We start from the raw sequence: 14989 nt of genomic DNA, 5'->3' as shown, positions 1-14989 counted from the left end.
TTAAGTTACTAATTTTTCATTATTAATAGTCCTCCTGGTTCTACAGGAGTGCTAGAGATCTCGATGAAGATGGATAAGTAAGGGTTAATGCCCGACGAGGTGTCCATTGTCAGGTATTAATGCGCGTCGGACGGTTGCCTCCGCCGAAGTCCATTAATACCTGACAATGGACACCTCGCAGGGCATTAACCCGCTTATACCATGGTCACTTAACAAATAACACATTTTTAAACCATTAGTTTATATTTTAATTAGTTTTACAATCGAAATCTAAAGGCTGTCATTGATAAACGGACCTTATCTGAGCCACAAAGTCTGATATTAAATATAGAGTCATTAAGCAGAATCACTGAAGGAAAGAAGAGGACAGAAAAAGAGACGAGCAGAAACACAAGAACTACAACTGACTTCAGCCACAGTCTAAGATGCTGTTTGTGGAGTTGTTTAATCCTCCTCTGCTGAGATCTTCACAGATTTAATGTCTCCTTTTCGCTTCAGTTCATCTTAGACTGTGGCTGAAGTCAGTTGTAGTTCTTGTGTTTCTGCTCGACTCTTTTTCTGTTCTCTTCTTTCCTTCAGTGATTCTGCTTGTTAACAGGCTTATTAAGGCTGAAATGACTCCATATTTAATATACACAGGTTTTGCGGCTCAGATAAGGTCCAGTTCTGGTTTATTTCTTTGCTCTTGGCTGACATGTGGCATTGCTATGGCCTGCTTGTGGCCCAGATCTGGCAAACAGGAGTGAGCCGCCCAACTGTCATCATTCCACTCTGCATGTGGGTCAGATCCGCATTCCACAAGTGCCAGATGTGGGCCGGATCTGGGCCGAAACGTGTTTTCTACATTTCTATGTAACACATTATATATAGTTATGTTCAGTTCTCCATTTCAGTTGTGGCAAAAGAGACTGAGTTTATATATATATCAGTGATGCGCGGGTCAATGTATAAACAACCCGGACCCGACCGACGTTTTCAACTAACCCGCCCGCAACTCGGACCGCAAAAAAAAAGAAAGAAAATATTGTACCCGACCCGCTTCCTGACCCGCATTTTTTAAAAGTAGGCTAGTAAATGCATAGCAAGAAATACACATGACAAAGCCAGCACTTTGGTCATTATCTTTCATTATTTCGGCAACTTTGCGCTTTCTGTTTGTGTATTTGCGGAGCTTCCACTCCCCAGTCTTCACCTTTTCTCTTACCGCCTCCATCTCTACCTGCAGACTGAGCTCGTGCGTCATCTTCGCGCCAGTTATTCAGCCAATAAAGTGTAGGCCTATGTATTTCATAGAAAATTGCATGTGAGCGGAGTGGAGCGGGAGCAAGCGGGCGGATCTTGGACAGAACGCAGAGCGGCATTTTTAAAAGGATGGAGCGTCGCCCTATTTCCCGCTCCAATTTCGCTCCGCGCACACCAAGATTCTGAAGCATGCTCAGTCAAGCCTGACTCAGTCTACTGTTGATGACTGCAAGATGGATTCTATTTTCAGTCAAAACTCGGCTCAATAATGGAGTTCAAAAAGTAGGCTACTTCAAAAAGGAAAATAAGAAGTCATACAGGTGTAAAACTAACTATTATGTGGTAGAAGAAAACGACATCGTTTCAGTCAGTAGGCCTAAAGATTAATTTTGGAATCTAAAAAGACACATCTCTCGAAAACATGCAGTGTGATATGTGAACACGCTGGGAAGAAAGCAAAAGGTTAGCAAATTGAATACGGTAACTTAAAGTGTAGCCTAAATTAAATACAGCGTAAAATGCAAACAATTGATACAAGCCCATTTAAATTTTAATCCTGCGCGCTGCGCACAAGTTCAGTTATAAGAATGTTGTCCTAATAGTTAATTTAGCCTAGGCCTACTTTTAAAACGTTTATGTATATTTATTTTATATTTTTGTTTATATAAATTTTATTTATATTATTAGGCCCATTTATTCGTTTTATTTTACAGCAGTTTGTGTGTACAATGGATATAAGCCCATTTAAATTTTAATCGTGCGCGTTGCACAAAAGTTAACTTATCAAAATTCTGGCCTAATAGTAAATTTACTTTTAAAATTTTTATGTAGGCTATATTTTTGTTTATATAATTATTCATATTATTAGGCCCATTTATTCGTTTAATTTTACAGGACTTTGTGTAGGCTATATTCCTTCTTACATAGGCCTAATTTGTCATTTGAAATAAAACATTTCTATTTGAAAAATGTTGTTGTTGCTCGTTAGTTCTTTAGGAGGTAAGGCTGTGGTCTAAGCTACAGTGATATAGGCTACATGTAGATTTTTTTTCCCCTTTTTGGAGCGAGCGGGGGGCGATTTGAGTGGAGCGCGGATCAAACTGCGTTGAGCGCTGATCGAGCGATAATGAGCGGAGCGGCCTGATGTAGCTTTGAGCGGGGGAGCGGAGGGGTGGACAGTTCCGTGAGCGATGAGCGAAGATTCTCACCGCTCCACTCCGCTTATGCTCTCTATACTACTATATAAATTACAAAGGTTTAATTGGCATCTTTATTTCAAACGACCCGACCGACCGCGACCCGAATATCATTAAAAATATTTTTGGATGACTCGTAACCGCGGGTAACCGCGGGTGACCGCAGGCACCCGCTCATTTCGGATCAACCCGCGCATCACTGATATATATATATACTAAGTACACTGTAAAAAAATTCTAACCTCCCTAACTCAAAATTTTCTAGTGACTGATAACATCTAAATTTTTCAATTGGCCCAAGTGAAAATCTGTAAATTATAAAATTTAATTTACAGAATTTCACTTGGGCCAATTGCAAAATTTAGATGTTATCAGTCACTAGAAAATTTTGAGTTTGGGAGGTTAGAAATTTTCACCCTCTAAATCCATATTACTTTAGTAAGTAATTTAAAAGAAGAATTATATATATATACACAATTCTTTATCCAGCGTTTTTAATAAATAGTATATATACGCATATTATGATCAAATATACTGTATATTTTGTATAAAGTGTATATTGCGAGACTAACCAACCCCCCGCCCAAAAAAAACTTGGGGACCCCCCATAAGACTTGACTCAATTCGAGCTCTGCATGACACGTCATGAATATGAAGGAGGTTTTGAAGGAGGAGGCCATTATAACTGTGTCATGAATATATTTCTAACCACTTCTTTTTTTTGTATTAGTTATAAAATAATTTGACAGTATTAACACTTAATGACATTTTAATAATGACGTGTCATATCATGATTATGAAGGTGTCATGTCAGTCTTACGCACACCACTTCAAGTAAAGTGTTACCCAATTGCCTGATGCTCCCAGACTTGGTTTTACATGATTAACCATTTGCACCTAACCTAGCACGGTTTTGACATTTAATATTTGCATTATACATATTCATAGTCTTATTGGGAATGATTCTTAAATGTACATTATTATAAAGAAAAAGACTAGATGACGTCACCTAGGCCGGTTAGGGTCATGCTAACGTTAATACTTTTACACTTTTTGTTATTGAAAAACTGTTGATTTAATTTCCTTGAACACACATGCAAATCATTAAGACTTTTGATTCAAAATATATGTGGATATTGTACCAAAAATAAACATAAAAAATATACATTTAAATAAAAATATTAAAAATAAACATTAAATTAGGGCTGTCACAATTCCTTGATTTAAATTTGAGTACTCGATTTAAAACAATCCTCAATTGCAATTAACCCGTGTCGAGTAACCGGCAAAATACCGGAAGTGGCTCAGTACACTTCCTGAATGTAGTCGAACCAAACTTTAGAGTTTAGAACTAATAAACACTAGTAAATACTTAAAGCGCATGAAACTGTCAAGTAGTGTTACAGTAACACTCACACATACACACACTCGCTCTTAGGTCTTTGCTTAGGTCAATTTTCTTACCACAAAAAAATCTGATTACTCTTTTAATCATCAAAATAATTGACTGATTACTCGATGACCAAGATTATCGCTAGTGACAGCCCTACTTTAAATATAAGATATAAGATCAAATTGGTGCAGAATCAACTTTGTGTTGCTGCGCTCCAGTGAGTTTTTGTGCCGTTGTGCCCCATTACTTGAGACGTTCTTTGTTTGTTGGTAATTTTTATGTCTTTTGCTCAATCGCTCTTGGATTAAAGTTGAACACTATGTTTGCCGTCACACAGGACATCTCTGGAGGAGCGACTGCAGCGGGAGGAGAGATCAGGGATGCTAAACCTCAGCGACGCAGCGGTTGGAAGCAAACAGCTCACTTTCACTCTCAGGAAGGTAAGCATGATGATGACAACCTATCCCAGCTGCCACCTGTGCAGACTAACGCTTTATAACACTTGTTTGAACTCTACTGATGCGTCATCCTGATCAGCTGAGTTGCAGAGCACTGAAAGTGTGTTAATATGGGTGAATTTTCTTTAATGAACAGTTGTGATGTTGTAATCCTAGAAATTTCTGAACGAGTGAAAACAGATGACAGATCTATTCAAACAATTACATAAGCCATTACGTACAGGTTTGCTGAAAACCTTTTCATTTAACCCGGACCTAGTCATATGTTTGTTTCTCGCTCTTCCTCCCTCTTTTGTTAAATGAAGATGATGGTGTGGTAAAATTGGGTCAGACACATTCCCAGCTCAGATTCCTGCTGACTCACACCATAGACAGAAGAATGGCTTCAGTATGCCCTGAAATTCTCACCTTTGTTTTCTGTCCTTTGACCGCTCGCACGCCCATTTAATTCCCATTCTCCTCCTCTCTTTCGGACACATTATTCAGTCAAGTCACTTTGCTGCTTTGTTGGATGTTCCTGGAAATATTTCAGTAATCTGAGGTCATCTGATCCTTACAAAATCTAAACATATATGATTGTTCTTTGCATTGAAGGAATGAATTAGGGATGCACGATATATCGGCCACCTTATCGGTATCGGCCGATATATGTTCAGCTTTAATGTTATCGGAAATAATCCATTATTTTCTTATTTGGACGATATATTAAAGCCGATAAATAATGGATTATTTCCTTCAGCTGAGACACTTCAGATGTGCACTGTTCGCCATGATGGTTTTGAATAGCTTGAAATATGATTGAAATCTCTTCAAAAAAGGAAAATACAGTAAAGTGCAACACGTGCAGCGCAAGTCTGTCATATAGGCTACATAAAATTATAGTGAGAACATTATAATTGTGTGCTTAGGATGTGGATTTTAATGGTGAGACTTTTGTTTTTGTAGTCAAGCCCTCAAAAATTATATACAAATTTGGATTTAGATTTATCGGCCAATATATCGGTTATCGGCTTTCAAATATAAAGAATTATTGTATCGGCCAAAATTTTCATGTCATTGCATCCCTAGAATGAATAATGAATTTAACTGTTCAATCACATGCTAATAGATTTTCCAATGGAACACCAAACAAAAGTATCTTCACACACATATTTTCCATAGAACGACAACAAACTGTCAAGCACCAATTAAAATACTCTGACTCATGCACTATAATCCAGCTCTACTAAAGTCATGTAATAACCTTCTGTAATTGTTCAGTGATTATCTACACCTTCTGCTGTTGCGCTCAAATTAATATGACACAGTTATCGTTCAAAGTTTGAGGTCAGAAAGATTTTTTTAAAGAGATTAATACTTTTATTTGCATTAAATGTGACAGTAAAAAATATGTTAGAAAAGATTTCTTTTAAACTTTCAATTCTTTGGAGAATCTTGAGAAAAATATATCATGGTTTCTGATATATAGAAACTGTTCTACATTGATAATAATCAGAAATGTTTCTTGAGCATCAAATCATCGTATTAGAGTGATTTCTGAAGGATCATGTGACACTGAAGACTGGAGTAATGATGCTGGAAATTCAGCTTTGATCACAGGAATAAATTACATTTTTCTAAAAGTTATAAATTACTAAAATATATTTAAAAGTGTATTTTAGAAAACAGTTATTTTAAAATGTAATAATACTCCACAAAAGCTGTTTAAGAGACTTCTCAGAAACTTTAAAAATCTTACAAACTTTTGCATGATAGTCTATAAAACATAATTTGTTCTTGACCGTCTCAACCAAACGACAGTAAGGGAGAGTTAAAACACTAGACTGTGATGATAGATTTGTTTGGACCTCTCTGACAAGTGTAAGCAGTAGTTGTTTTCCAATCCATTTAAGGTTTACCACTTTAAACTTGAACAGATAACTGAATACTAAACACTAAATACAACTTACAAAACTAGAAAAGACTCCGAATATACTGATGGACCACAGCACTTATTTAAAGACTGTATTTTACTATAAATGCCATGCTGGGACATTTCTTTGAACCGTTTCTTTCCATGAACTGTCTGAACAAACCAATGAATGACTAAAGAAAGCTGATGAATCACTAAAAATGAATCAAGCTTCCCAGTGCCTCTTAGGAGAGAAAGCACAAAAAAAATGCATCTGATTACAGCCGGGGTGAGTTGTCAAGCTAGTCTGATCTTTTTTGGAAAAGGTCGCCAGTTAGTGGAAAAGAGACTATTTTAAAAATAGCTGAGGTATTGTGCTACTGAACAGACAGTGGAGAAACGTCTATTCGTTCATCACAAGATTCATCAGAGTAGTAACCTTTTGGAACCAATTATTAATAATCCCTTTGAGTTGTGGACCATTTTGGCTTCGCCACTAACTCCATCTTATACTTGCACAGACGGAGAAGCAGCGATTTCAACAGCAGGCTGAACGTGACCATCATGAGGAGAGGAGGAAGATCAGACGGGCGGCTGGACATTTACATTCTCACAGGGGAGGAAGAGGAAGAGGCGGTGGGAGAGGAAGAGGCGGTGGGAGAGGAAGAGGCGGCGGGAGAGGAAGAGGAAGGAGACCCTTTTAAACTCAGGACTGATCGTGGTCACTAGACGTTGACACAGGACTTTTAATACTGCCTTAAAATGTGTGATCAGACATCTGCAGGAATCACTTTTGTGTTCAAGAGACAGTTCCATTACAGATGCCGTCACTGATTCACATTAAGAGACTGTATATCCGTGTGTGTGTGTTTGTCAGACCTCTCTTTTTCCACAATGTCTCTCAGTACAGTAAACAGAACCTTGTGTTTTGTGAAGAACCATAAAACATTTTTATCCACATCTGCTCTGTCCTGTTCTGTTCTCTTACATTTACACACACAAATGAATTCCCATTCAGCATCAATTCACTTTTACTGCTGATCATTTTTTAAATGCTTTTGACTCTTTATACTAGTTTACAACTAAGTCATGGTTTTACTCTACAAAACTAGTCAATTTGCATCAATTTGTCCTCCTATAACTTCAATTGTGAATTCATCGGGTTCTGGATCTGTTCCTACAGAATTAAAAATAATTGTCATTACACCAGTCCTTAAGAAGCCTGGTTGTGGTGTTTCTGACTTGTCTAACTATAGGCCTATCTCAAACCTCCCATTTTTGACTAAGGTCCTGGAGTGTGATGTGGTTACTCAGTTAAATAATCACTTAGCACTAAACAGTCTGAACCTTTTCAATCTGGTTTCAGAAAAAGGGCATAGTACTGAGACCGCTTTAGTGAGGGTCGTAAATAATCTCCTTATTGCAGCTGACTCTGGTGTATGCGGTATCTTGGTTTTGCTAGACCTCATTGCTGCTTTTGACACCTTATGCCATTCTGTTTTGTTGGATAGGCTGCATAGTTGGCTGGGACTCTCTGGGACAGTTTTAAATCTTATTTTAATCTTATCTTATTGTGCCCAGTTTGTTAGCCTGGGAAATCACAAATCTGACACCGTACCTGTTCAAGAGGGAGTTCCTCAGGGTTCAGTGTTGGGCCCAACTTTATTAAGTATATACATGCTTCCACTTGGGTAGATTATCAGGAAACATGGCCTTGGGTATCACTGCTATGAGGATGATACTCAAATCTACATCACTACTAGCCCTAATGTCCACCGTACGTTAACTAAGGGTGTGTTAAGTACGTTAAGTGTCTAGAAGAGATCAGAACCTGAATGCAGAATAACTTCCTGAAATTGAACGACTCAAGTTAAGCTGATGCTTATTGGTACGAAGGCGGCTACTCGTAAGGCTAATCATATTAACTTGGTTGTTGACTCTTATAAGGTACTTCCCACTTCACAGGGGTGCAATCTTGGTGTTCTTTTTTTATCCTCAACTAACATTTGATGCACATATAAAATGCATCTCAGAAATCGTCTTCTGTCATCTTAGGAACATCGCACGACTTCAACCTTTTCTCTCTTTTGCCCATGCAAAAAGGCTCATACATGCCTTCATTACGTCCAGGTTAGATTACTGTAATGCCTTGATCTCTGGCCTTCCAGCTAAATCTTTAAGCAGGCTACAGTATATTTAAAATGATTTTGCTCGTGTGCTAACTCTCGTGTACCTCTCCTCGGGAACACAATTACACCGGTGCTTTCACAGTTGCACTGGCTTCCCATTAATGCTAGAATTGATTTTCAAAAGTCTAATTTTAACAGATAAAGCATTACATGGAACAGCACCAGTGTATCATTGTGATCTTATTAGTCCATACACTCCTTCGCGTTTTCTCTGTTCCGCCAACACTCTTACTTCATCAGCCTTCATGTAAACTTAAGACCATGGGGGAAAGAGCTTTTTCATTTACAGCCCATAAGTTATGGAACGCGCTTCCCTTCAATATCAGAAATGCTTCAACTTTGGAACATTTTAAAAAGTTGACTAAGACGCATTTATTTAAGGTTGTTTTTAATTTGTTTTGTTCTTTACTTGTTGTGTTAGTTTTTATTTCACTGTAGTGCTTTAGGTTAAAGAAAAGGGCATTACAAATAATTGCATTATTATTATTATTAATAACCAACGCACAGAGAGGCAGACCAAAACAATAGGTTACTTGCGTAACCCCGTTCTCTGATAGCACGAATTCCTCAGAAGCCCTATATTACATTACGCCAGCCCAATTGGCTTGCAGACGTGACGTAGTGTCTGGGAGTGGCTACCCCACCCCTCAGTATAAGAGGAGCAACACAACGTCATTACGACATTTAAAACAACCACACCTTTTCCTCGCTTCGCGCAGCAAGGAGGGTGATCTGATGAGACACCTCACTTAATGCTATAAGAGAGCCGATGTTACACAAGTAACCTATTGTTCTCTTTCAAGCATACGTTTCGGTGTCTCACTATGGGATATCCTAACTCCCATATTGCCAGATAGCCTGCCTCGAAGTCTCCTGCCAACCACAAGCACCGGCTCCAGGGCTGGACGAGTCATGAGTCATTACTCAAACTCCTACGCTCGATACTGCATGTGCTAAAGTTTGAGCTGTAACATCCAATTTATAAAACCTTGCAAATGTATGCGGTGAGGACCAACTCACCGCTTTACAAATATCATGTATCTTGACTCCTTTAAAAAGAGCCCACACAGTAGACATTCCCCTTGTTGAGTGTGCTCGAAAAACCAGATGGGGACACATGACCCTTACTGGAATATGCCAACGAAATCGCCTCCACTTTCCAGTGCAACAAATGCTGCTTAGTAATCGGCTTCCCTGTACCTGGTTGCCGAGATGGTGCCAAAAGGTAGAACCAGATATTCATATGCCTCTCAGAGGAAAGCAAACCTCAAGAATTTTCTGTGGGGTGGATATATCTTTATGTGAAAATATGCGTCTTTCAGGTCGATCGATGTAAACGGGCACACCAGTTTTAGGAGTGTAGAATGAGTGAGCACTCAGAACTTTTATTTCCTTAGGTATTTGTTCAGTGCACGCAGATCTAATATGGGAAGAAGGACACGAGTCCCTTTCTATGGGATGAGAAAGTATCTTGAGTTTTTGAAATCATTCTTGTCCAGTGGCTCAAATGGGGACATTGAGAGAGCATCAAGTACCAGTGCTAAATCCCATGAAGGAGAAAGCGGTTTTGATACTGGCAAAGCGCACGTGCCCTTCATGAACCTGCATATTAAAGGGTGCTGCCCAATGGTTTTATTATCAAAACCTATGTGACAAGCAGATATAGCGGCCAAATACACTTTTATGGTAGACAACGCTTTCCCTTGGTCTATCAAATCCTGCAGAAATGATAGAACGACTGCCACTGAACACCGAAAGGGAATCTCGTGCTTAGCCGCGCCCCAGTGCTCAAACACACCCCATTTCCATTCATAAAGAGACCTAGTCGATGACGCTCGAGCATTCTGTATGGTTCTGATAACACTGTCAGACAGACAGTTGACAACTATTCAAATTGAACCACTCACTGGCCAGGTCCATAGTGCCAGGCATTCTGGGTGAAGATCAAAGATCGCCCCCCGCCTGTGACAGTAGACAGTAGATCTCTGCGTAACGGGAGAGACCACGGGTCTTCGTACAGCATATATATGATCTCCGCCAACCAGTATTTCCCAGGCTATCTCGGAGCTATTAATATCAGCTTTAGTCCCTCCTCCCTCACTCTGTAGATTGTTGGGGATATTAACGCTATCAGTGGGAACGCGTAAAGGAGAGTGCGGGGCCATTCGTGCGCCAGCGCATCTATCCGCAGAGGCACACTCTGATCTTTCAGGGAGAAAAACCGAGGACACTGAGCATTGTCGTGGGAAGCGAACAGATCCACTGTTGCTCTGCCGTATATGTCCCAAATCTGTTCGACCAATTCCCTGTTCAATTTCCACTCCCCGTAAAGGGGATTGCCCCTGGACAGCAGATCCGCACCCTGGTTCATGACACCCTGTACGTGCGTCGCTCTCGGGGATGAAAGATTGCCATTGCTCCACAAAATCAGTTTGCTTGCCAGCTTGGCAAGGGAAGTGATCTGAGACCTCCCTGTCGATTTATATAAGCCACAACTGTAGTGTTGTCCGTTCTCACAAGAACATGATGCCCTTTCAGAAAAGGGAGAAAATGCTTCAACGTCAGAAACATGGCCAGCATTTCCAGATAGTTTATGTGAAGATTGGTCAGATGATGATCCCGTCTTCCATTCCCTATCCTGCACCTGTGAATGCCCCCCCAACCTGACGACGATGCGTCCGTCGTTATGACTTTTCTGGCTTGAACCACGTCCATGGGTACCCCTTGAACCAGAAAGGTTGGGTGACTCCACTGGCGCAGTGCCAAGACTGCCGCTGACAGCACTCTCACTCTCCTCAGGGAGTGCCGTAATGGGTTCAGGCTCAGAGACGCAACCCAGCGCTGAAAATCTCTCATGAACAGTCTGTCTAAGGGAATAACTATCAGGGCTGAGGCCATCAGTCCCAATAGCCTGAGGCATGTGCGGAAAGAGACCCTTTTCCCCCTCTAAAATTCGGTCAGGCATCGGGTGAATTTTCCCACTTTCTCCTCTGACAGTCGCGCTCTGAAGGTCACTGAGTCCAGCAACAACCCCAGATATGTTATAGACTGTGCGGGAATTAAAACACTCTTTTCTGTGTTTAATTTTAAGCCCAGTTTCTGTATATGTTCCAGAAGCATAACTGTGTGATCTCTCGCTTCTCACTCTGACTGACCAACCAGTCGTCTATGTAAGTAGCGAGATGAATGCCTTTTTCCCTGAGCGGAGTCAGTTCTGTACATTTTATAAACACTCTCGGGCTGACGGACATGCCAAAAGGTAGAACCAGATATTCGTATGCCACTCCGAGGAAAGCAAACCTCAGGAATTTTCTGTGGGGTGGATATATCCTTATGTGAAAATATGCGTCTTTCAGGTCGATCGATGTAAACCGGGCGCACCAGTTTTAGGAGTGTAGAATGAGTGAGCACTCAGAACTTTTACTTCCTTAGGTATTTGTTCAGTGCACGCAGATCTAATATGGGAAGAAGGGCACGAGTCCCTTTCTTTGGGATGAGAAAGTATCTTGAGTAAAACCCACTGTGGCTTTGCTCGGATGGGACCACTCTTATCGCTCTTTTTTTCAACAGAGAGTAAATTTCTTCATGAAGAACATGCTTTAACTCTCCCCGTACCTGAGAATGAATTATCCCTCTGAAATGCGGGGGAGAAGTGGCAAACTGCAGTCTGTACCCGAATTGTGTTGTCTTAAATACTATAATAATAATATTGTGTTGTCTTAATATACTATTAAATGTCTTAATAGTAGTCACGTGCTTGTGACTAGTGGGTTGGTGTGTACCACTGCACCATCTCTTTTCTTTTTCACCGCTCTGCTTCCCCTTGCCCAACCAGGCTCTGTTTTCTCCACGGAACATCTGAAAACGTTGAAACTCATGTCAAACGCTAAAAGACTGAGGGTCGGTAGCTAGCGAACTGGGGGGCTGTTGACTGCCTTCTTCCTCCTCGCTCCCTCAGGATGAGGTTGAGCTGGCTGGACCGTCTGAGCTGCTGCAGGTGGATAGTTCTTCCTATGCCAGGCAGTTCTCTGCCGTCTCCGCCGTAGCTTGTGCGAAGGTCTGTTGGGGTGGCGGAGGGGGTGCAGTCTGTGTCTTTCTCGGCATACAGAGTTGCAAGGCCTCATCATTCCTCTTTTTTTCCTTCACATCTCTTTTGCATCAGTGACAGAACTGAGCCAAAAATGCCCTCTGCAATGACCGGTGCGTCCAGGATGGCTTATTTTTCCCTGTCAGAGAGATTAGCCAGATTAAGCCATCGTCCTCTCTCTTGGATAACCATTGTGGCCATGGCTTTCCCCGCGGCTTGATCCGCGCATCTCTGAAGATGCAGAGAGAGATCCGTAAAACAGATCTCTTCCCAATGTGTCAGCCACGTCCAAGTGATCTGAGAGCGCGGGCGGGTATAGATATATACACAACATGTCGCCTTGGCTACTGCGAAACCGTAGCCAAGGCGACATCTATTGTATATATCTATAACCGCCCGCGCTCTCAGATCACTTGGACGTGGCTGAGTTCAAGAGGTAAAAACTATATAAATACTGTTCGTTTTCTCACACAAACCGCTCGTTTCGTGTCTTAGGCCATCAATGTGTACTTACGATGGGGAATTGTTTAATTTGGACGACGGGGAATTGTTTTAATTTGGACTCTGTGCATGCTGTTTGAGACAAGTAACCATCGACCTGCATTATGACTGACAGACAAGAACGGTTTGACCTAAAAATATCAAAATTGAAACTACTGCGGAAAAAAAGACACCTACATCTTGGATGCCCTTGAGGTAAGCTAAAACATACCAAAATTTAATTTCAAAGTGAACTATCCCTTTAATGTTAACAACATCAGCATTGCGTGACTACATTTAATGCCCTTCCGATATTTATTCTTGTTTTCGCATGGGCCGGTTGCAGTCTCTTTTTTTCTGTAGCCACTCCGAAGTCCAAAGTCTTTTGCATTTTACAACGGGTGAATCTCCAGTTGTCAGTGGTGATTGTCGTATGAACCTTTCTGGATCCGCCATCAAATTGATGTTTAATTATATAAAGTGCTGTGAGAAAAGGCTATATCTCCACCTCCAACATCCTCACACTCATAGCCTACTAGCCGAGACTCTTCTTTATGTGGACAGATGTTTAAAACATTATTACAAGCTTACTGTTTTGAATCAAGCTAAGGCAATGAGATAGTTTTGAACACTGGCTGGTGATGTACTTTCTCAAAAATATATTTTTGGATAATTTTTAACCCAAAAAAGTTACGGACTGCAGCTTTAATATCAAGTATTCTGTTTAGGTCCACGTGGTTTATGCACTTTTCCCGCAACAGCTTGCTCTGTGTCCTCTGATATTTTTCAGATGTGTTTTGTCCACAAAAATGCATTAAAGGGATGTTCTTAATGCATTTGAAATGGTGACGTGGCCTCATATTCCTCCACTTTTCTTGAAAAAAAATAATTTGTAACAAAATTATCTTGGGGTGTGCCAAGGGGTCATGCACAATATAAGCCCCAAAAATATGCATACTTTGAAAATCCATCAGAAATGGTGTGTCTGTACACCTGTTATATTTTTGCAAACGTACTATGATTTTGAAGACTCCATCTAATATTTCTCACCATTTAAGAAGCAAATCGGGACACAGAAATTCATGACACAGAGCATCACAGACTTACAAACATGTAACTGTCCAAACGGATATACGCTCCATCCTCTTAACTAACCTTACTTTTAAAAAAATTATCACTCTCAGTAAAAACTATATTTCTCCCTCGCTGTTTGATTGAAGAACATCAAAATAATCACAAATTCACAAGGTTTTCTAAACAAATGACACCTGCTTTAATGGAATATGAAACTATCAGTTGCTAATATTTGAATATTGAGAGTAATATAGAGAAGTGAAAGTAGCAGATTGCCCATCTGATGTGTGAATTGCTGTTAGTCACTTCCTCCTGCCCTCAGTGTCAGATTTCCCTTGATGACTTGCATTCAGACACAGAGTATTTAACACCAGATCACTTAAAGTTTACCTCTAGTCAATCATTTTATCCCTTAACATTCATCTTTGATCACCAAAATTATATAGACCTATTTAAACTTGCCTTAAAATAGCTTGAATGTAACTCTATACCCTTTCCTCATTTAGTATACGCGGTTCTATAAATATGCAAATTATCCCCGCCTCCACTCACTCACAGCAGCTCAGAGATCCACTCGTTGATGATCACACGTTGATCTAATTGGTTACAAGTTAGTTTGTGACGTCAGAAACACCAGCGATTTCAAACCATGCAAATTAGCGTGAGAGCACAATTCCAAAACAGCGCTGATGAGTGGAAAGTTCTGCATGTGATCTACTGACGACGCGCAAATCAAAGAACACACGCACAGTCAGATCATTTCCATAATGACCAACACAATCTACCAGGTAGCGTCTGGTTTAAGACATGCTTTTTGGGGGCTGTAAATAATGGTGCAAACACCCGTACATTGACGAGCGCAAACCTTACGTGATTCATTTAAATACTCTCCTCCCATAAATTTGGCGCCTGAAAGGGAAACTCCTACAAATGCATATGCAATAAGGTCAGCCGCGAAAATAACTGTTCACGCCTTTTC

The 14989-nt window shown here is 40.4% G+C and overlaps 1 protein-coding gene across 2 annotated transcripts in view; it reads left to right on the top strand.

The window, feature by feature from the left end:
* The window catches only part of nol10 (nucleolar protein 10), a 36299-nt gene extending 29159 nt beyond the window's left edge, over positions 1 to 7140 (top strand). For both annotated transcript variants that reach the window (XM_082143471.1, XM_082143470.1), the window contains exons 20-21: positions 4169 to 4271; positions 6702 to 7140. In XM_082143471.1, coding sequence (XP_081999597.1) covers positions 4169 to 4271; positions 6702 to 6884 — 286 coding nt within the window. In that variant the 3' untranslated portion in view covers positions 6885 to 7140. The remainder of the gene's footprint in view (positions 1 to 4168; positions 4272 to 6701) is intronic.
* The last annotated feature ends 7849 nt before the right edge of the window (positions 7141 to 14989 follow it).

Source organism: Leuciscus leuciscus (assembly GCF_965113295.1).
Source record: "Leuciscus leuciscus genome assembly, chromosome: 17".
NCBI lineage: Eukaryota > Metazoa > Chordata > Actinopteri > Cypriniformes > Leuciscidae > Leuciscus > Leuciscus leuciscus.
The sequence above is the reverse complement of the archived record's forward strand: the minus strand, read 5'-3'. Positions and strand labels throughout refer to the sequence as shown.